Source organism: Diceros bicornis, chromosome 29 (assembly GCF_020826845.1).
Source record: "Diceros bicornis minor isolate mBicDic1 chromosome 29, mDicBic1.mat.cur, whole genome shotgun sequence".
Classification (NCBI taxonomy): Eukaryota; Metazoa; Chordata; class Mammalia; order Perissodactyla; family Rhinocerotidae; genus Diceros; species Diceros bicornis.
In genome coordinates, this window is record NC_080768.1 from 36,955,861 (window position 1) to 36,977,228 (window position 21,368).

Genomic DNA, 21,368 nt, shown 5'->3' on the forward strand with positions numbered 1-21,368 from the left:
TATTTATTGAAAACAATTACAAGCATTTTTTTTAAAACTTCACAGTTCTCTAAGAAAGTAAATAATAGTGGGGCAACAACAGACCAACCAAAAAAACTTAAAAGGAAAAACTGGAGAATGAGATGTCCACATGGAGCTTTGAAAAGCTATGACAAATTTCTGCGAATCTAGAAGGTCACAGACATGTATGGGACTAAGTGCATGCCCAAGGCTGTGTACATGCTTAGGAAAGACCTGAAAAGACTCTAAACTCTCACCGCTGCCTGATTTGCGGCTCTGTGCAGGCAGGAAGTGAAATGAAAGGCATAGCTGTTAACTGCCTGGCTGACTGACATGCACACAGAGATCCTCAGCAAAGACTAGAAGACTTACTAGTTCCAAGGATTTAAAGAAGTCTGTGAGTGATCATTAACCCACCAATAAGATAAGAGAACAGAGACTTCAGCAACTAAACACACCAAAGAATACAAACTTTAGAGAATCAGCCAAAAAATGTACAAAACAAACAACAACTACAACAAACAGCAATAATATTTGGGAGGGAGGCAGAATCTGATTTCCACAGTTACCAGATTATATTATTTGCAATCACCAGTTTCAGTTTTCAGAAAATTATGAGACATGAAAAAGACCAAAAGAGTATGGCCCATTTACAGGTAAACGGCCATCAACAGAAATCTTTGAGGAGGATTACATGTTGGACTTACTAGAAAAATACTTTAAATTAGGTATTTTAAATAATTTCAGAGACAAAAAGAAACCATGCATAAACAACTAAAGGAAAGTATAATAATGATATCTTACTAAATGGAAATATCAATAAAGGCTTAGAAATTCTAGTACTGAAAAACACAATAATTGAAATGAAATATACATTAGAAAGGCTCAACAGCAGATTTGAGCAGACAGAAGAAAAATTCTGGGAATGTGATAATAGATCAATTGAGATTATACAGTCTGAGGAAGACAAGGAAAAAAGAATAGAGAAAAATGAACCGAACCCAATAGCCCTGTGGGGTACTATCAAGTATACCAACATACACATAATGGGAATACCAGAAAGTGAGGAGACAAATAAAAGGGCAGAAAGAATATTCAAAGAACTAATGGCCAAAAATTTCCCAAATTTGCTGAATAACATTAATTTATATATCCAAGCAGTTCAATGAACTCCAAGTGGGATAAATTCAAAGAGATCCACTCAAAGACACATCATAAGAAAACTGTCATAAGGCAAAGACTAACAGACAATCTTGAAAGAAGCAACAGAGAAGAGACTCATCATGTATAAGGAATCCTCAATATGATTAATAATAGCTGACTTTTCAACAGAGACCACAGAGGCCAGAAGACAGTGAACTGAAATATTCAAAGTGATGAAAGAAAAACACCTGTCGACCAAGAATTCTATATCCAGCCTACAGGTAAATTGAGAGAGCTTAATAATATACAAATGATTATCTATTTTGGAAAGATATGTTCCAGTAGTATATAAAGCTACATATCAAAATATTAAAAGTAATTTTACCAGAATAGTGGTAATTAACAGTGACTCTATTCTTCTTGCCCTTATAAATTTTATTTAATAATATGTATTTTTATTTGAATAAAAACAAAAAATAAGACATGTTACATAATAAATCATAAAACAATAAGTTTGAAATACATTATAACTTTCCATATATTCTAGATAGAATATAGATGTTTTATTTAAAGGTATGGAAAGAAGATACCAAATTCATTATTTCTGCTCACCAGCTGAGCTCCTTTTCACTACTAACAAAATTCTAGAGAACTAATCTGAAAGTATATCATAATATCAGAATAATCACAGTTACCTGTGAGCTTAAATGAACTTTATAGGGCTGGTCTTTCTGCCAAATATTGTTGTAATTTTCTGCTAACATTGGTATAACTGGATTGTCATTCTTCACTTGATAAATTATGTGCTCAAATCTTACTGAAGATTCCAATGGCTCAATTCCATAGCTGATATTTTCAAACTGAAGGAATCCCCTGAATATTTAGAAATCAACGTTATAAAAATCCTGCAAATGATCCCATCAAAGCTATAATCTAAAATGTTGTGAGAAATGAGGAACCATAGTACGAAACGTTTAAACCCACTTTCTTTTCCTATTTTTTTCAGTCTACTGTTAGTAACTGAGTCACCACATCTGCCTTACTTTTGCTCGCATATTAAAGAACTAAACATATTGAAAAGTATTTTGTATTTTCTTTATAGTAGTCACATTCATTCAAGATATATTAAGACCAAGTACTGGCTGGGAATCAAGATAATTGCTGAGAATTCCAAGAATAAAGTTCCTGTCCTTACAGAGGTGAGAATAACAGAAAGCAGGTATATATAGTAGAAATCTAAAGAGGTTGATATCTATGAAAACCACATTCAGGGAATGCCAATTTTCTGATTTGACATGAGTAAAATGCTGGAAATCAGACAACCAAAACCAAAAGGAAGTTAGGGAGAGTCTTTTCTATGCTGTGGGTCAGTCTTCCGATAAACTTACCTCCTTCCTCCTGCCACCATCAGTGATGAAAACCATTTATCCCTGTCCTTTACCTGAGGGACTTCTCAATTAGTTGTTTTATGTCTGATACTGAGTGCACCTAAACTGAGAGCATACAATATGTGGCTATTCAAGTAACTAATTAATGTCATTTTCCATAACTATTTGAGATAACTGACAGATAATGCGACAAGAGTTAGAGAGATGTTCTAAAGTTTCCTTTACTGAAATTATCCCCTTCTACACGCATCTTGAAAATACCTCCAGTCAGGTTTCCCTAGACTGATTTCATTTGAATGGGCCCTAAAGTCTAGTTAATAATATTAAAGTAAGGCCATCACAAAGGAAACTTTCAGATTTGGATACCCCTTAACCCTTCGCAGAGTTGTGTCTCCTAGCCACTAAGTTTCATTTTCAAATATGTCCTAAGTTTTCCATGTATAAATACCTGAGTCCAGCACAGATGCTGAGTGTTGCAACCGAATTTGGAAATTCTGCAACATATCCTTGGTAATGGCAATGCATCTGAAAAACAGTATAGAAAGGAAAATAAATGCATTCTTTATGAATAAAAAATATATCGGTAAACATTACAGAAGACTCAAAATGTTAGAAGAGTTGAAAATAATAAGATTGTGTGTCACATAGATTTATTAATGCAGATTTTCAGGGAAGAAAGGTTTTTGATAACTCTCCTTGGTACTACCTCAGTGCCTAAGAGTATTCACTCAGCCTGGGCTTTGTGTCCAGCACATGCCACTTCTGTGTACAACAATCAACCAGGTAACAGGTCATAATTATATGGAATAACATATTTGTATTAAACTGTCAACAGGAAACAAATATATCCCAACGGTAATGACATGTCCACTTCAATAAACAAACACATAATAATAAATATCTAAGACATCTGAATCTTACCTTAAAATATGAAGACTCAGAATGCAAAAATCCAGTTTCATTGTATGTATAAACCAAAAAGTTCTGGGATAAAAATGAGCTAAGAAAAACAAAAATAAAAAGTGTTTGAGCCATGAATTTAATATGAACACAAACAGTAAAATAATAAAAATAAATGTGAAATATATGATGCATATAATAATATGCTTTAATTAGAGTAATTTTAATGTAGCATAACAGTTTAAATTCACAGAACTGGTGTATCAGAGAGACCAGGCTTTGTTAACATTGCAATAGACTGAATCTTCTGTATCAGATATTTGTGAGTGCGTCTGTATATGTCTTCATTTAACAAATATTTACTGAGTGCCTACCATCTGACAGATCCTCTTCTAGGCACTGGAATACAACAGTAAACAAAAGACAAAACCACTAGTCTTCATGACAGTGAGGGACACACACTGCTACCATGTTAGATGGCAATAAATAGGCCTGGGTGAGGGACGTTGGTTGCAAAATGTAGATAGGACGGCATGAAAAGTCTCACTGAATAGATGGTTAAAGACCTGAAAACAAGCCACAGGGATTTGTACAGAAATCTTATCCCAGACAGAGTTAGGGGAAAATGCAAAGACCGTGAGGCAGAAACATGCTTTGTGTATATGAAGAACAGCCGGGGGGCAATGTGCCTGGAGTGGAGCGGGATTGAGGATGAGAGACAGTAAGAACAGAAGGTGTCACAGAGGTGAGAAGCCATGGAAGATTCTGAGCAGATAAATGATAGGATCAGACCAACATTTCAATAGAATCAGACTGAATGCTGTGTTGAGAAGCATCTGTAGGGCAAATAAGCAGAAGCAGAGAGTGCAGTTAGGCTATTAGTCATCCGCGAAAGACAGGATGGTGGCTTGACCCAGGATAGTAACAATGGTGGAGGTCCAATTCTGGATGTATTTTGAAAGTAGGACACATGGGATTTAATAATCCATCGGATGTGGGGGAAAACAAAAGAAAGAAAGATGTCAAGGATGACTCCAAGGTTGTTGTTCTGAGAAACTGGAAGAATAGAGTTACCATTTACTGAGATGGTTGTGGGAAGGATAAATTTTGGAAGAGGATCAGAAGTACAATTTAGACATGTTAAGTATGAGAATTCTAGTAAACAATTGTTTATCAAATAAGTAGATAAATGAATATGGTGTTCACTGGAGAGGAATAAAGTAGAGATGTAAGTTTAGGAATAATCAATACATAAACGGTAGATAATAACAAAAATAAACACGTAGAGACAGAGATTGGATTGGTGGTTACCAGAGGGGAAGGGGGGAGGGAGGATGGCGAAAGGGATAATTCTGCACATGTGTGTGGTGATGGATTGTAATTAGTATTTGGGTGGTGAACATGATGTAATCTATGCAGAAATAGAAATATAATGATGTACACCCGAAATTTATACAATGTTGTATACCAGTATTACTGCAATAAACAAAAAATTAAAAAATAATAATAAAAAAAAATACATAAACGGTATTTAAAGCCACAACACTGGATGAAATAACCACGTGATTGAATATAGCTAGGAAAAAACAAGAGTCAAGAACAACACAATGGAGTACTCTAAGATTAAAGAGGTGAGGAAGAATCTGAAAAACAAACAGGCAAAATGGAACAAACAGGGGCCCGCCCAGTGGCATAGTGGTTAAGCTCAGCGCACTCCGTTTCAGCAGCCCAGGTCCACAGGTTTGGATCCCAGGAGCAGACCTACACCACTCATCAAGCCATGCTGAGGCGGTGACCCACATATAAAATAGAGGAAGATTTGCACACACACACACACACACACACACAAAATGAAACAAACAAACAAAAAACTGAGCAAGAGTAAGCACAATGGTGACTGTTAAACCAGGAGTCTGTAGTATTCTAGAAGCCAAATGAAGAAAGTATTTTATGGAGGAGACTATACAAGATGCTGCCAATTGGTCAAGAAAATGAAGACTAAAGATTAACTGGCATTCAGAAACATGAACATCATTGATGGTCTGATCAAAAAATGTTTTTAATGAAGTTGTAGAGCATTAAAGACCAACATGAGTTTCACTGTCACAAACTAGGTGAGAATAGTCGTGAATTAAGTGAGGATAATTTTCTCCAACCTTATGCAACTACAAAGATGCAGGAAGACACAATGCAGATGTTATAAATATATATTTTCAAAGATGCAATCAGAGAAGAGGCTGGTTGATTCCGTTTATGTGAAATGTTGAAAAAATGCAAATTAGGAGACAGAAAGTAGATTGATTGTTGCCTGGAATAATGAGTGGAAACAGGGATTAAAAGTGAAACGGCACAAGGAATCTTATGTGGGGAATGAAATGTTCTAAAATGTATTTATGGTTGATGGTTGCAACAATGCATAAACTTATTAAAATTAATTTATACACTTGAGTGACTTTTATGATATATAAACTGTAACCAATAAAATTAATAAAGTTGTTAAAATTAAATACATATATAATTAATACATTCATAAAATGTATGCCACTAGTTAAATTTCCCACCAATAACCACTTGATGTGTAACTATGTTTGATTTCACAAGACATACTTAACATACAACTTGTAGTTCTTGGGTTCAATGGCTTTATACTCAATTGAAGATTTACAAATATGTAGCTTATTTCTCAATTTAAAAATAACCATCTGGAAAATTAAAATGCAATGTTCTCATAGATCCAATATTCAAGACCTAATGAATTCTAAATTGAAAAATGGATTGATTAAACAATCTATATTATACTTCAATCCTGAATTTAAATAGTGTACAAAAACTTTTACAAAGTAAAATCTAAGCTTTAAGGGAAAAATCAGATCTTACTGTTTTCTGAGATGCAGAGTGTATGGTTTTTCATCAACTTTAATGATATAAATCACCTAAAATAAAGGAAATAAATAAAGATGATTTAGTATATGAGAAATACATAAAATAAAATAGTATTTTTCACTCATGTCAAAAAAAGACTCGATCCATTTAAAAATTAACATTTTCTTTAGAATTTATTTTTCTAAATACTAAGCATTTATCATTCTAATAAATTCAGGATTACGGATGAACTTAATGTGTATCACTGGCTACACATTGAAGAAAAAATGAAAGACTACATTTTGAAAAAATATAATTTTAGCATTATTAATACTATATATTAATTGTTTCTATTTAGAAAAACATACACATTTTCTAGTCAAGATGAATGAGACATGGTTGTGGCCTTCCATTTTACACCAAATATAATGAAACAACAGCACATTTAGAAATAAATATATACATTCTACCATACACACCTAGAGCCACTTAGCAATCCTCAACATATAAAAATGTAAGGGAAAAGGCCTGAGAGACTGAAGCCAGTGAGGAATGCCACATGTCCAGGCACAAGAGCTCTAGTGCAGCAGGACTGAACTACAGCAGTGCTCCAGGAGCAGGAGGGGGCTGGTGGATGTTCACAGAGTGAGTCAGTGCACCATCTCTACAAAGGCAGGCAGACACCTCTCCAAGGAAATCCACAACTTCTCTTCAAGACAAACCAATTTCAAGAAAGATCTCTGATTAAAAGATCTCTGTGAGCCTAGGAGAGGGCAGTGCTGCTTATGACTGGAAACACCCAGGAAGTACAGGAAGGGCACACACTCAGAAGATCAGATGCCTAATAACCCAGAACAGAGGCAAACCTCATCCCTGTCATTCCCCTAAAACGACTGCAATGTCCTACAACAGATCCAGTGCATTATCTCAGACTGGAAGCAAACAGAGGAAGAAGAAAGTCTGACAGAATCTCAACTGTAATGGCAAGTGCACAGTAAAAACAGTTTAGCTTCTGAGGAATGTCGACACCAAGAAGGAAAGACAGCAATTCAACAAATGAAAAGAATTACTCCCGAGAAAACTGTAAAGTGTGTAAGACAGGACCTGAAAATAAGGATATTTAATATCCTTAGAGAAGTAAGAGTACATATTAGGCCCAAGGAGTAGAGATTAGGGGTAATGGAATACTATTTCTAAACATTTCTAACACTCAATGAGTGCTTGTCATATGCATAGCACTGTCCTAAGCACTTTACATGTTCTTTTAAAAACATTTTACCCTCTTGACAACCATAATTTTTATTTTGAGAAAAAGAGATTAAGCAACTCTCCCAAGATAAAACATCTAATGAATCTTAGAGCTTGGCAGAGGGGCCATGTGTTTGATCACTATATTACAGTGCCAACACGTGAAGAAGAGCAGACAGGGGTTACGGAAGGAAGAACAGACAATTATGAAAACGAATCAATTATAGATGATACAAATGAAAATGAAAATGTCAACTTTTAAGTAAACCATTATCCTGAATAAGAGATTGGACACATCTCAAGCAGGGATTGGTGAAGTTGAACATCAAAGCTAAGAAAGCTTCTGAGAATTAAATACAAAGTGTAGTGGTTAAGTTCACATGCTCTGCTTTGGCAGCTCAGGGTTTGCAGGTTCGAATCCCGGGCGCAGACCTATGCACTGCTCATCAAGCCATATGTGGCGGCATCCCACATACAAAGTAGAGGAGGATGGGCACAGATGTTAGCTCAGGGCTAATCTTCCTCAGCAAAAAGAGAAGGATTGTCAACAGATGTTAGCTCAGAGCTAATCTTCCTCACAAAAATTTTAAAAAAATAAATTAAAAAAAATGATTTTAACAGTGGAAGATCTGCAAGAATAAATAAGAAACAGAGACGCTATTTCCAAAACTTCCAACATCAGTTAATAAATATTTAAGCAGGCAAAAATAAAGAGAAAGAGAGAGCAATAGTTAAGAAATATTACTTCAAAATTGCCTAGAAATGGAGATTTTGGTATTCTCATTTCATGTGCTCACTATGGGTCATGTAGGAAATTATAAACAAAAAATTAACAAAAAGTGAAGGACCCAATCAATACAGTCAATTATCAGAATTCTAAGGAAAAACAAAGTTGAAGTAATCACATTACCCAATCTCAAGATTTTCTATAAAGCTACCATAAACAAGACAGCATGATATTGGTGGAAAAAAAATAGACACAGTGACCAACGAAACAGAAAAAAGAGCCCAGAAATAGACCCACAAAAATATAATCAACTTATTTTTTAAGAAAGTGCAAAGGTAATTCAAAGGAGAAATGACAGTCATTTCAACTGATGGTGCTGGGAAAATTGGATGTCCACATGCAAAATGATGTCCACACGCAAAATGATGAAACTCAACACACACTTCACACCTTACACAAACATTAACTGAATAAGGATCATAGACCTACATGTAAAATGCAAAACTATAAAACTTCTAGAATGAAACATCAGAGGAAACCTATGTGAACTTAGTATTGGTGATAAGTTTTTGTATATGACAGAAAAATACAATCCATGAATGAAAAATGATAAGTTGGACTTTACTTAATTTAAAATCTTTTGTTCTGGGGCCAGCCCTGTGGCATAGTGGTTAAGTGCACGTGCTCCACTGCTGGCAGCATGGGTTCAGATCCCAGGCGCACACGGATGCACTGCTTGTCAGGCCATGCTGTGGCAGCGTCCCATATAAAGTGGAGGAAGATGGGCACAGATGTTAGCCCAGAGCCAGTCTTCCTCAGCAAAAAGAGGAGGATTGGCGTGGATGTTAGTTCAGGGCTGATCTTCCTCACAAAAAAAAGAAAAAAATATTTTGTTCTAAGAAAGACACTAAGACGATGAAAAAAACAAGCTATAGACTGAAAAAATCTTTGCAAGTCACATATCTGATAAAAGACTTGTATCCAAAATATACAAAGATCTTGTAGACTCAACAAGAAGGAAATAAACAACCCAATTGAAAAATAGGCAAAAGATCTAAACAGATATCTTACCAAAAATGATATACAGATGGAAAATAAACACACGAAAATATGTTCAACATTATTTGTCATTAGAGACACGCAAATTTAAACCTCAATGAGATAACACTACACAACTATTGGAATGGCTAAAATCCAATAACCTCACAATACCAAATGCTAGTGAGGATGTGAAGCAACAGGAACTTTCATTCATTGCTGGTAGACATGCAAAATGTACAGTCACCTTGGAAGACAATTTGCTAGTTACATATAAAACTAAACATAATCTTAACATACAATTCAGCAATCATTCTCCTAGGCATTCGTCCAACTGATTTGAAAACTTATGTCTACAAAAACCTGCATGTTAAGGTTAACAGCAGCTTTATTCATAATTGCCACAAACTGGAAACAATCAAGAAGTCCTTTAATAGGAAAGTGGATAAACAAACTATGAAACATCTATCCAATAGAATACTATTCAGCAATAAAACGCATGAACTATCAAAACACGAAACCAACCCGGACACATTTTAAATGCATATTGCTAAATGAAAGAAGACAGTCTACAAAGACTATATTCTGTATGATTCCAACTATATGACATTCGAGAAGAGGCAACACTATAGAGACTAAACAACAGATCAGTTGCCATGGGCTAGACAGAGGGGGTAGGATAATTGAAGTACAGGGGATTTTAGAGAAGGGAAACTATTCTATATAATTCTGTAATGCTGGATACATGAAATTACACATTTGTCAAAACCCATAGACCTATACAGAACCAAGAGAGAACTTTAATGTATGCGAATTTAAAAATATCATTTAGAAGGTCAAGAAATCCCACAGTGAAGGGCAGACTATGACAAAAGAATCTAACTTTATTACAAATGTATGACATAACATCACTGAAGTGGGTAGGGGACAAAATGTTCTGACCTAAGTAATTTTGGACACAAGTGGGGAACTGTAAGACTAAAGACAAATGAAGTCTACATGGTGCTAGTCTAGTTGGTAAAGTTTTTTCCCACCAGGATATGGGTTAAAAATTCTGAAACCACGCTACATCTATACTGGGATTTTAAAATAAATAAATAAATCGGTGATGGACAATGAGAATCAGATTTCTCACTATTGGTCATGTAGGCACCTTCTACCAAGGACACACCAAAATGACAGAAAAGAATTCTAAAATCGTAAATGATCTCTAACAAATTCATCCAAACTGAAGATACTTTTCTTCATGTACTAATGCAGTGAGTTTATGACCTATGGATATGCTATGAATGAATCACCGAAAGATGAACTTCAGCAGGAAAAGTGAACCGAGAAGGAAGAACAGCATGCAAGAAGCAGTGATAATCAGTGACAACAATTCTATTCCTGCATGTTGGGAAAAACCGGCACCGAATGTGCTTTTCAGCTGCAATCAACTAGAAAACTAGACATATGAATGAAACAAATGCTTTATCCACTAGAAAATAGGCAGTGCAAGATTGTCATCATAGAGAGAAGGGATGAAAATGAAGTGGGCATTACAACTGCCCTGGCTTCCTGTCTCAGTGCATCTTCTAGACTGTACTGAAGGGGAGGGCTTTCCCTTGATTCTATTGATGAATACTAAGTCACACATACACCGAGTAGAATTTCATGAGGCTTGGTATATTAGTTTTATTGCTGCATAACAAATCATCACAAATACAGAAACTTATATGTACGATTTTGCAGTTTCTATGGGTCAGGAGTCCATGCGTGACATGGCTGGGTTCTCTGCTGCAAGGTCCCATTAAGCTGTAATCAATGAATCAGCTGGACTGTATTCTCACCCGAAGGCTCAATTGGAGAAGAATCTATTTCTACTTGCAAGTTCAGTCAGGTTCTTGGTAGAATTCATTTTCTTGCAGCCACAGGACTGAGAGTTTTAGATTTTTGATATTGGCAAGAGGCCCTGGTCATTGACCAGAGGCCTTTTCCAGTTATTTGCCTCTTGGATACCTCTATGGGCAGTACACAATATGGCTGGTTGCTTTTACATTTTTCCAAAGAAGACACACAGATGCCCAATAAGTATATGATAAGATGCTCAATATCACTAATCATCATGGAAATGCAAATCAAATCACAATGAGAAATCATCTGACACCTTTCAGGATAGATATTATCAAAAAGACAAGAGGTAACAAATGCTAGCCAGTGTGTGGAGAAAAGGAAACTCTTGTACACTGCTGGTGGGAATGTTAATTGGTACAGCCATTATAGATAACAATATGAAGATTCCTCAAGAAATTAAAAATAAAAACTACCATATGATCCAGCAGTCCTACTTTTGGTATATATCCAAAGGAAATAAAACCACTATCTCGAGATAGTCATACTGTTATGTTCACTGCAGCATTATTCACAATGGCCAAAATATGGAAACAACCTAAGTGTCTCTCAACAGAGAACAGATAAAGAAAATATGGCATATATACACAATGGAATATTATTAAGCCTTAAAAAAAGAAAGAAATTCTGCCATTTGCAACAACAGGGATGAACCTGAAGGGCATTATGCTAAGTAAGAATCGACAAAAATTGCATGGTATCACTTCTGTGTGATACTATACATCAAATTATCACATAGGATATAGACATATAAGCCACCCATACACTCATACAAACCACATCAAGACAAAAGAATCAGATTGAAATAAAAAGAGGGAAAAATTACAATCAGGCAGAAAAAATATATTAAGTATTTTCAGAGTAATAATAAGGATGGCCTGAGACTTTTCACCAGAAAATACGTAGGAACAAGATAAGAGGTTTACATCTTTTTAGTGAAGAATTTTTAAAAATCCAGAAAAAAAAAAATGCTGAGAAGTTTCATCAACCACAAAGTTACACTAAACGAAAATTTAAAAGATTTTCTTCAAGAAAAAGAAGAGCATAATATCACAATGAAGTGTGATCACACAAAGTAGCATAAAGCACCAGGAATATTAAATATGTGGATAAACATGTCATTTTATTCATCTGAGATCTAAGGATAATTTACAATTTAAAAGAAAAATAATGATATGTTCTGAGGTTTATAACAAAAGGAGAAATATACTGTATGTCAATAGCACAAAGAATAGGAGAATACAAATAGAATTATATTGTTTCAAAATTCTACATTATGTGACATTGTATTATTTGAAGGTAACCTTTGATAAGTTAAAGATCCAATGGTGAAACAACAATCAATCACTAAAAAGAAAACAGAAAAAATATTGACAGTAAAAAGGAATATCAATGAATAGTCAATAATTCAAAAGAAGTTAAGAAAGGAGGCCTTGACTCAAGCCGACCTGCTCCCCAAGTTCCCAGGTGGAACAGTGCCACTGGCTTTGCTCTGCAGACGATCAGCCGTGCCTGCCTTACTCTCTGTTTGAGCATTGCTGGGCTATGTAGCTCAGGTGTTCTTGCCAGCCTTTGTGATCAGGCAGGACTGGGAGATACACTCAGCACTGAGCTTGGCGATGACTCAGCTATGATGAGCTCCCCTGCCTGGACGGGATGGGAGGGCCATCTCCAAGCAGCCTCCCAGGTGTTCCATTCAGGCTGTCTGGTCAGGAGGGGCCGGGAGCTATACTCAGCAATGGGTCAGGCCACCAAAAACTGTCAAAGCTCATCAATGAATTCAGTCAAGTTGCAGCATTACAAAGTTAACATACAAAAATCAGTACTGTCTCTATACACTAACAACAAATTATCTGAAAAAGAAAAACAGTAGCCCCCCCTTATCTGCCATTTCACTTTTCACAGTTTCAGTTACCCGTGGTCAACTGCAGTCTGAAAATAACTCTACATCACAATGCCTACATTATTCATCTCACTTCTTCTCATCACATAGGCATTGTATCATCTCACATCATCACAAGAAGGGTGAGTACAGCACAATAAGATATTGTGAGAAGGAGAGAGACCACATTCACACAACTTTTATTACAGTATATTGTTATAATTCTTCTATTTTATTAGTTCTTGTTAATTTCTTGCTGTGCTTAATTTATTAAACTTTTTCATATGTACGAAAAGAACATAGTATATATAGGGTTCAGTTCTATGAGCAGTTTCAGGCACTCACTGGGAGTCTTGGGATATATCGCCCACAGAGAAGGGGACACTATTGTAAAGAAACAGATCCCATTTACAATAGGATCTAAAACGAAATACTTAGGAATAAATTTAAGGAGGTGAAAGATCTCTACACTGAAAACTACCAGACATTGATGAAAGAAATCAAAGAAGACACAAATAAATTAAAAAGTATCCTATGTTCATGAATTGGAAGAATTAATATTGTTAAAATGTCCTTGGTATCCAAAGCCATCTATACATTCACTGCAATCCCTATCAATATTCCAATGACATTTTTTAGAGAAGTAGGAAAAACAATCCCATAATTTGTAATGAACTGCAAAAGACCCTGAATAGCCAAATAATCCTGAGAAAGAAAAACAAAGTGGGAGGCATCACACTTGCCGATTTCAAGCTATATTATAGAAGTATGGTAATACTAACAGTGTGGTACTGGCATAAAAACAGACACAAAGATGGGTGTCAGCCCAGTGGCATAGTGGTTAAGTTCGGACACTGCTTTGGCGGCCCAGGATTCATGGGTTCAGATCCTGGCTGTGAACCTACACAGTGCTCATCAAGCCATGCTGTGGTGGCATCCCACATATAAAAATAGAGGAAGACTGGCACAGATATTAGCTCAGCGACAATCTCCCTCAAGTAAAAAGAAGACTGGCAACAGATGTTAGGTCAGGGCCAATCTTCTTCACAACAACAATAACAAACAAAAACAGACATAAAGATCAATGAAATATAATAGAGAGCCCCAAAATAAACCCATTCTTATATGGCCAGCTAGGATTTCACAAGGGAACCAAGAATACTCAATGGAGAAAAGACAGTCTCTTTAATAGTGTCGGGAAAACTGAATATTCACATATAAAAGAATGAACCTAGACCCTTATCTTACACCACTCACAAAACTTAACTCAAAATTAAAGACTTAAATGTAAGACCAGAAATCATAAAACATAAAAACAATAAAACATAAAACACTGGAAGAAAACAGAGGAAAAAAGGTCCTTGCCATGGGTCTTGGTGATGACTTTTTGGAAATTATACCTAAAGTTCAAGCTAAAAAATCAAAAATAAACAAGTAGGACTACATGTAACTAAAAAGCTTCTGCACGGAAAAGAAATGATCAACAAAATGAAAAGAGAACCTACAGAATGGGAAAAAATATATGCAAACCATATATCTGATAAGGGGATAATATCCAAAATATACAAAGACCTCATACAACTCAATAGCCAAAAAAACAAAAACAATCCAATTAAAAAATGAGCAAAGGACCTGAATAGACTTTTTTTCCAAAGAAGATGTACAAACAACTAACAGGTACATGAAAAGGTGTTCAACATCATTATAATTAGGGACATGCTAATCAAAACCACAATGAGCTATCACCTCACACCTGTTAGAATGGCTATCATCAAAAAGATCAAGAGATAACAAATGCTTGTGAGGATGTGGAGGAAAGAGGACCCTTGTGCACTGTTGGTGGGATTATAAATTGATACAGACAGCTTGGAAAATAGCATGGAAGTTGCTCAAAAAATTAAAAATCGAACTACCATGTGATCCAGCAATTCCACTTCTGGGAATATATCTGAAGGAAATTAAAACACTATGTGTAAGAGACAGCTGCACCCCCATGGTCATAACAGTATTATTTATAATATCCAAGACATGGAAAGACATGTACTTAGAATAGAATATTACTCAGCCATAAAAAGAAGGAAATCTTGCCATTTACAACAACATGGATGGACCTGGAAGGCATTATGCTAAATGAAGTAAGACTAAAAGGGCTGAGGAGAATACCTGGAAGCTGCGTAAGCCAGCAACGCTCAAGCCAAGAGACAGGCAGGCAGAGCAGAGAGTCTGCAGAGCAAAGCCAGTGGCCCTGTTTGGCCAGGGAACTTGGAGCGAGAGTCAGCTTGAGTTAAGAGAGCAAACGAAGAGCTTCACCAGCTTTAGCGCTGCTTCTCCAGATGCGCCCAGACAAGGAAACTAATTCATAGCCCTGCTCGTTATGGAATATAGCTTTTAGCTTGCCCAACCAGGGAACCTAGCCAGAGCACACAGGAAGCTGCAGGGACCATCCAATAGCCCTGCCTAGAGTGGCACTTGGACAAGGAGCACAGCCCATGGCTTTCCCCATCTGCAGAGCAAAACTGGCGGCCTCAACTGCCCAGGGAATTCAGTGCACACTCTTGCCTGACTCTGGGGCCCAAACAACTAGCCATACAGGACCTGGATCCCATCCCGCTGCCCGTCAGAAAGTCAGGGCACCTTCTGCGCCTGCATTTAATAAAGCCCAGAATGCTTCACAAAGAGATTTTCCAACCTTGTCTTATTGCCTGAGATTGGCTCATCCTTTTTTTGTTTGCAAGACTGAATAATGGACCAGTCAGTTTTTTGAGGGAATACTTTCAAGCAGTTCTTGAGCTATCTTTCTGGCACATTTTGGCCCATCCCTAGCAGAAATATTAATATGTAAGTCTTTAATATCTCTTGAGATATTCCCATTTGGCTTCAGCCATCCATTTCTGCACGTCAGCAAGAACTAGCATCATGGGAATAAACTGGTAGAGATCTGGGAACCCTAGATTGTAAGCTTCAACTGGAATTCTGAATTTCTCATAAAATTTTTGAGGATTCCCTTTTGAGTTTGGAAAGTCTTTGGCAATGGCCCTAAGCTCAGTTTTTGATCATGGAGAAAAAGTAGTTACATGAGGTATTCCAGGCTCAGCACAGGACCTCACAGAGCCTTTATAAGGCACTGTTTAACCTCCAGCTCATCCTCATAGTGGAAAAGCAACTGAGCAAAGGAATTAGTAGGTTCAGGATATTAAGAGAGAGGAGAGCAAAGGGAAGGAAAAGTTGGAGTCAGTCAGCGTGTAATCCTTTTTAGTCTCACAATCAATATGTTGCTTAAGCTTTTCATTTGCCTTTTTGTAAGGAATATTTTAAAGAAGCAACTTTTTATTCATCCAATCTCCTAAAAGCTTCTGCATACCAATCAAAAAATACATCCCAGTGTTTTTGGGAAAATCGGGACCCCTTTTTCCTTAGGGCACCTTGTAAATGGATAAACTTATCTAGATTAAAACTTCTCCAGTGTGGCCATTGTAATTCAATATCATCTTTGGTAATGTCAATCGACTTCTTCAGAAAAGCACAAGTTTGGGGCCTATAATTTTTAGACATATAGTTAGCCAGAGTCCCAAATGAATGAGTCTCAGACTCTTTAGACTTGGAGGAACCCATTTTCTTTTTTTTCCCTAAAAAAAATTGACCTAGCCCGGGGCCTCACACTTGACCTAGTCCAGCGTAAGTCAGATCCAGTCCAACTCTGGACCCAGTCCGGAGAAAAAATGCCCAAATAAACTCAGAGAGCTTGTAATGCAAATGTGCAGAGCTGGGATCCTAGAGGACATTACCCTTGACAGTCAGTTGCAGCGAGAAAGCAGTGAGCACATGGGCTCAGCAGGTACCTTCGCCTATTGCTCATTGCTCCCAGAGGCCATGGGGGTATCTCCTTCACATCCCACTTCTAACACCAGAACTCTCAAAAGATAAGCTGAGGAATATTAAATTTTGAAGAGCTGATTTGAGCAAACAACGATTTGAATCAGGCAGCATCAAAACCCCAAATGGTTAGAGGCACTCCGTGGGTGGGGGCTAGAGCAGAGGACTTTATACAGAAGACATGGAAGCAAAGCAAATTATTTAATTAGCTATAGCTTAAACAGTTGCCTTATTTGGGAAAATCTACTTATTTGGCTATTTACGACTGCGTGTTCTTGAGTTTCGTTTTCTCCGATTCCAGTGCACTGACTCTGCCTTTGGTTTTGGTCTGCTTATGCAGGCTGCCAACGGCACTAGGGCCACCCCAGTCTAACGGCCTCTTTCTTGAACTCCTCTAACAGTGTATAGATAGATGTATAACACAAGATCAACAGTCAGCTGAAATACATATTCTGGTTAGATGGCTCTTCTGAAACTTACTACATCTTAAATCTAATATACTATACGTATATGTGTAGACATACATATATACATATGGTATACAAATATATCCCAGTTGTTTTCTTCTGTCCTTTACGATTTCACTACTTGCTTCACAGTGTAGCCTTGATTAAGATCCAATATGACCTAACACAGATTAATCACATAAAGGGTGAGAAAGAGAAAAGCAGTCTGATACTGAGGAGCTGTACTACCAGCTGGCCTTGGTGTTCTGCTGTTGAACATAAACACTCTCACAGAACTTCAACATCACACACAGCCACTGTGAAACAATTATGGATCAAGACAAAAACAAGACCATTTCATAATCATGTCTGAATACAGACAAAATATAAACACTTTCCGAGTCAGAAAAAATGACCAAATACGCCCTTATGGGGCTAATGTGAGTAGCTGTTGCTTCTTAACCAATTACAGCTTCAGGGCTGTTCTAGTCTTCCCTTCTCTTAGATAAGATTTACTAAGACACACAATCATAGAATTACCTCTACTTCCTGATTGCATCCAAACCAGAGCAAAGTCCTGCTTCCTAAAACCTCCCCAAACCCCCTAACACAAGCCAACAACTCCAAAGGCCTTTCTAAAGCCCTCATATGGAGATGCCCTATGCTTCCCCACGGTGTGTGTTCCCCTCACTGCAATGACCAGGAAACCTGACTTGTTTAGCTACAGGTGTGTTCACACTGGTCTTTGGCAGGAAGGCACTGACAGGAGGAAGCAAACTCACCACAACTGAGGTCAGCTCTCTTCACCTGAGGAGTTTCTTCCCTGTGTTACACCAATAACAGCATGACGGCTTCCACAAATGTACTTAGATAAACCTTAGAAGGTTGGACACCTTCTTCACAATTCCTGTAATATCCCCAAATCCAAGCCATTGCTTTAGTGGAATATTTGTTATCAAGACAAACTGAAAGTCCATGAAAAAAGAATCCTTTATATATCTAATCAAAAAGAAAAAAGATGACGCAGGGTAGTAAGGGATTGAAGGAAGAGAACACGAGAGAGATAGGGAGGTCTACTGTAAGAAATAAAAGCAGAACATTAAGAATTCTCTATCACAGGAAAAAATGGCTTTCAGAGCTCCACATATAGAACACAAAAAATGGAGAAAGATACTGAACATTTCATGTCCTCCATAGCAAAATTATTTCATGTCCTGCACAGCTGCTGTATGCTTTGTGACAGGTAATTTAAAGTAAACAATTTGAAGTTTAAACTGTTCATGCAATGACAATGTAAAAACAGAACTAAATCAGGAAAAAAATGTAGAAGAAAATAAACTTTTATGTAAAGAATTTTTCAACAGAAGGTAGTTTCTTGTAATGGAATTGGAGTCATAAATTAAAGATTAGATTTCATGTCCAGAAACTTATAGCTTTGACACCCTTAAATTAACATTTTTAATGCTCTTTGCTAAATACATATATAGATGATATATATAAAATAGGACATATATATATATAATAGAAAGGTTAAAAAGTGAGAATTAAGTGAGCTTAGTACATTAAAATACAAATTCTCTAAAGGAAACTATTTTATTGTGATTTTCAAGTGCAATTTACATACATTTCATTTTTATTAAAATTGTTCACTAGTAAAACATAATCATGATAGGTTCCAATACTGGATGCCAAAATAGAGTCAATGGATTCTTAATTTTTTTACTTATTCTTATTTCAACAATTTTTCCTTCAACCTAAAAAAAATGTTCTCAGGGTTATCATACATTGACCACATCACTTTAACCACATGGAAATCTAAATCCCTATATTGTGACTTATGACTTGTAAAATATTGTAGCTATGCCAATTTGAAGTATTTTAATCAAGAAAATATTCAAGACTGAATGCCTTCAATTTAATCACTTTTTTACATAGGAGGTAAGCATGTTTTTCAACTCCTTTTTCCGGTTAATATCTATTTATTGCAATCTTTTTCATCGTAATCAGGCAAACATCACATTTTTATTTTTCCTTTTCTTTTTTTCTGTCTTTCGTTAGCCATTACTCATATTAAGTCTGATGCTTCTGGGTCAAAATTTGCAGGTCTAAATTGTACTCGACCAATTTCTCTGTCAGTGGCCATTCACAAATTTCTATTAATTGCAGGCTAAACCATTGTCACATTTATTTCATATTGACTTTTTTTCTACCAGTATGATTCCTGAAAAGTGTTTAATATTTCTTGAAAATTGTGAACAAGTATGTCAGAAGAGATGGAGAGATGAAGGGAAGGGCACAGGACTGAGCAGCAGAGGTGTACGGAAGGGAGCATCAAAATGTACTAAGAGACAAAAAGAGCACAGTGAAAATATTTTGCTTTGCAATTGAATGCAAATGAGTATGATCTGATTTAATACAAAGTAAATAAAAATAGTGTTAAAATTTTTAATTATAAAAAAATATTCTTGGTCATTTACCCGCTTCTCTGAATCTTCACTCTCATTTGACCTGATCTTCCGTGGAACTGTGACCTGCAGGAATATTCCTTCAGAATCTGTAGTAAGAAAATGGGGTTTTTTGTAACATGCTTGACTGTAACTCAGTCAAGCATGGGTTCCTAACCCTGAGTCCACGCGGGCTATGAAATTGTAGGTAAACTTATTATATGTGCCCACTCTCCTTCTTGGTCCACAGCTTTCACTAGATTTTCAATGGCACTTTAAAAATGGCTGATACAAACAAAAATTAGACGTCGCAGTTCCACAGGACCATCCTGTTCATTTCCAGAAGCACGTTGGGGCCTGTTGTCCTCCAGTCTCTGAGGAATAAATTGAGGGCAGCACACACCCCGCTAAATCCTCTGGCCACAGAGTAAGTGACCCAGGAAGACCGGCTGCCTTTCAGCTGCTGAGACCCTGGACCCCGGTTGCAGAGTGGACTCCTTGGCCAGGGTCCTCGAGACACCTGCCCTGGTCTGCGGGGTGGGGACACACGGAGGCAGGCACCAGCAGGGGATCCGGGAAGGGCGCTGCAGGAGTCCCAGAGCTGCAGGAAATCGTCCCCCAGGAAGAGCCCAGCCCTGCTCTGAGGCAAAAGGAGCAAGTCCAGGCTGCCCGGGGCTCACCCAGGCGGGCGTGCAGCCGTCCGAGCTCAGCGAGCAGCGCAAGGAGAAGGAGCATGGCTGGGCCGCGGGCAGGAAGCACGGCCAAGGTGGAAGGCGGTTGGGCAGCTCTGAGGCTCGCGGCCCGTGTCCTCAGGAGGACGGCGCCGCCCCGGCCCTGGGGCGAGGGCTGCAGAGGACTGCGGTTCTTTCATTGGAGCCGCTCACACCCTACGGGTCCCAAGTGGCCGGGCAGCTTCCACGGGGCGGGGAGAGGAAGCACCGGACTTGAGCACAGGCGATGGCGCACAGCTGGTTTGCTGGGGCAAGTTTACGTTGTTGAAACCCCTCAGTAGCGACGTGGGGGCAAGTAAGCATGATGTGCTTTTCTGGTGAAGTTCTTGGTAATTTCATTTCTCCTCGCCACAGTTTTCTGCCATGTTTTCTTGACTGTGGTGGAGGAGAAAGAGGAAGATAGAAATGCTAACGATTTTTACGAGAAATTTTCTGCTTAAATCATGCTGCTGACAGTTTATTGTCTTTGCAAATGAGGAAATATCAAGAATATTGAACTTGGTCCTGGATAAGGCAATCAAAAGCACTTTTCTTCGTCTGAGTGTCTGTTCTTACAGTATTAGATTATAACCGTTCAGGAGCAACCTAAGTGAGCCTTGCGAACAGTTACTCTAAGCACTAGCAAGGAAGCTGGCGAGATGGGAAGGGCAGCAAGGCAAACAGCGAGAGGAAAAGGGACACCACTGTAGAAGGAAGAGCAGGCAACTGTCTTTGAATTTTCTGACAAGTATCTTGAACCGCACACGTCTAAAACCTCACTCCACTTGTATCGCACCTCTCACCAAACCTTCTTTTA

General features: G+C 37.5%; 1 protein-coding gene across 1 annotated transcript; it reads right to left on the reverse strand.

The window, feature by feature from the left end:
* Positions 1 to 1,811: 1,811 nt before the first annotated feature.
* On the reverse strand, positions 1,812 to 20,576 carry LOC131394060 (disintegrin and metalloproteinase domain-containing protein 18-like). Its single transcript, XM_058525266.1, has 6 exons — positions 20,522 to 20,576; positions 19,875 to 19,951; positions 6,309 to 6,364; positions 3,453 to 3,531; positions 2,980 to 3,056; positions 1,812 to 2,016 (listed from the first exon to the last, which is right to left on the reverse strand). Exons 1-6 carry the CDS (start codon positions 20,574 to 20,576, stop codon positions 1,812 to 1,814), a joined length of 549 nt encoding a protein of 182 aa, XP_058381249.1.
* Between the last annotated feature and the right edge of the window lie 792 nt (positions 20,577 to 21,368).

What these genes read in the sequence shown, in the direction of transcription:
- LOC131394060 (XM_058525266.1), bottom strand. Translation starts at nt 20,576, where the DNA reads ATGCTCCTTCTCCTTGCGCTGCTCGCTGAGCTCGGACGGCTGCACGCC. An exon ending in ACGGCTGCACGCCCGCCTGG is followed by an intron (nt 19,952 to 20,521) that starts GTGAGCCCCGGG and finishes TTCTTACTACAG; the next exon opens with ATTCTGAAGGAATATTCCTG. An exon ending in GTGAAGATTCAGAGAAGCGG is followed by an intron (nt 6,365 to 19,874) that starts GTAAATGACCAA and finishes CCTTTATTTTAG; the next exon opens with GTGATTTATATCATTAAAGT.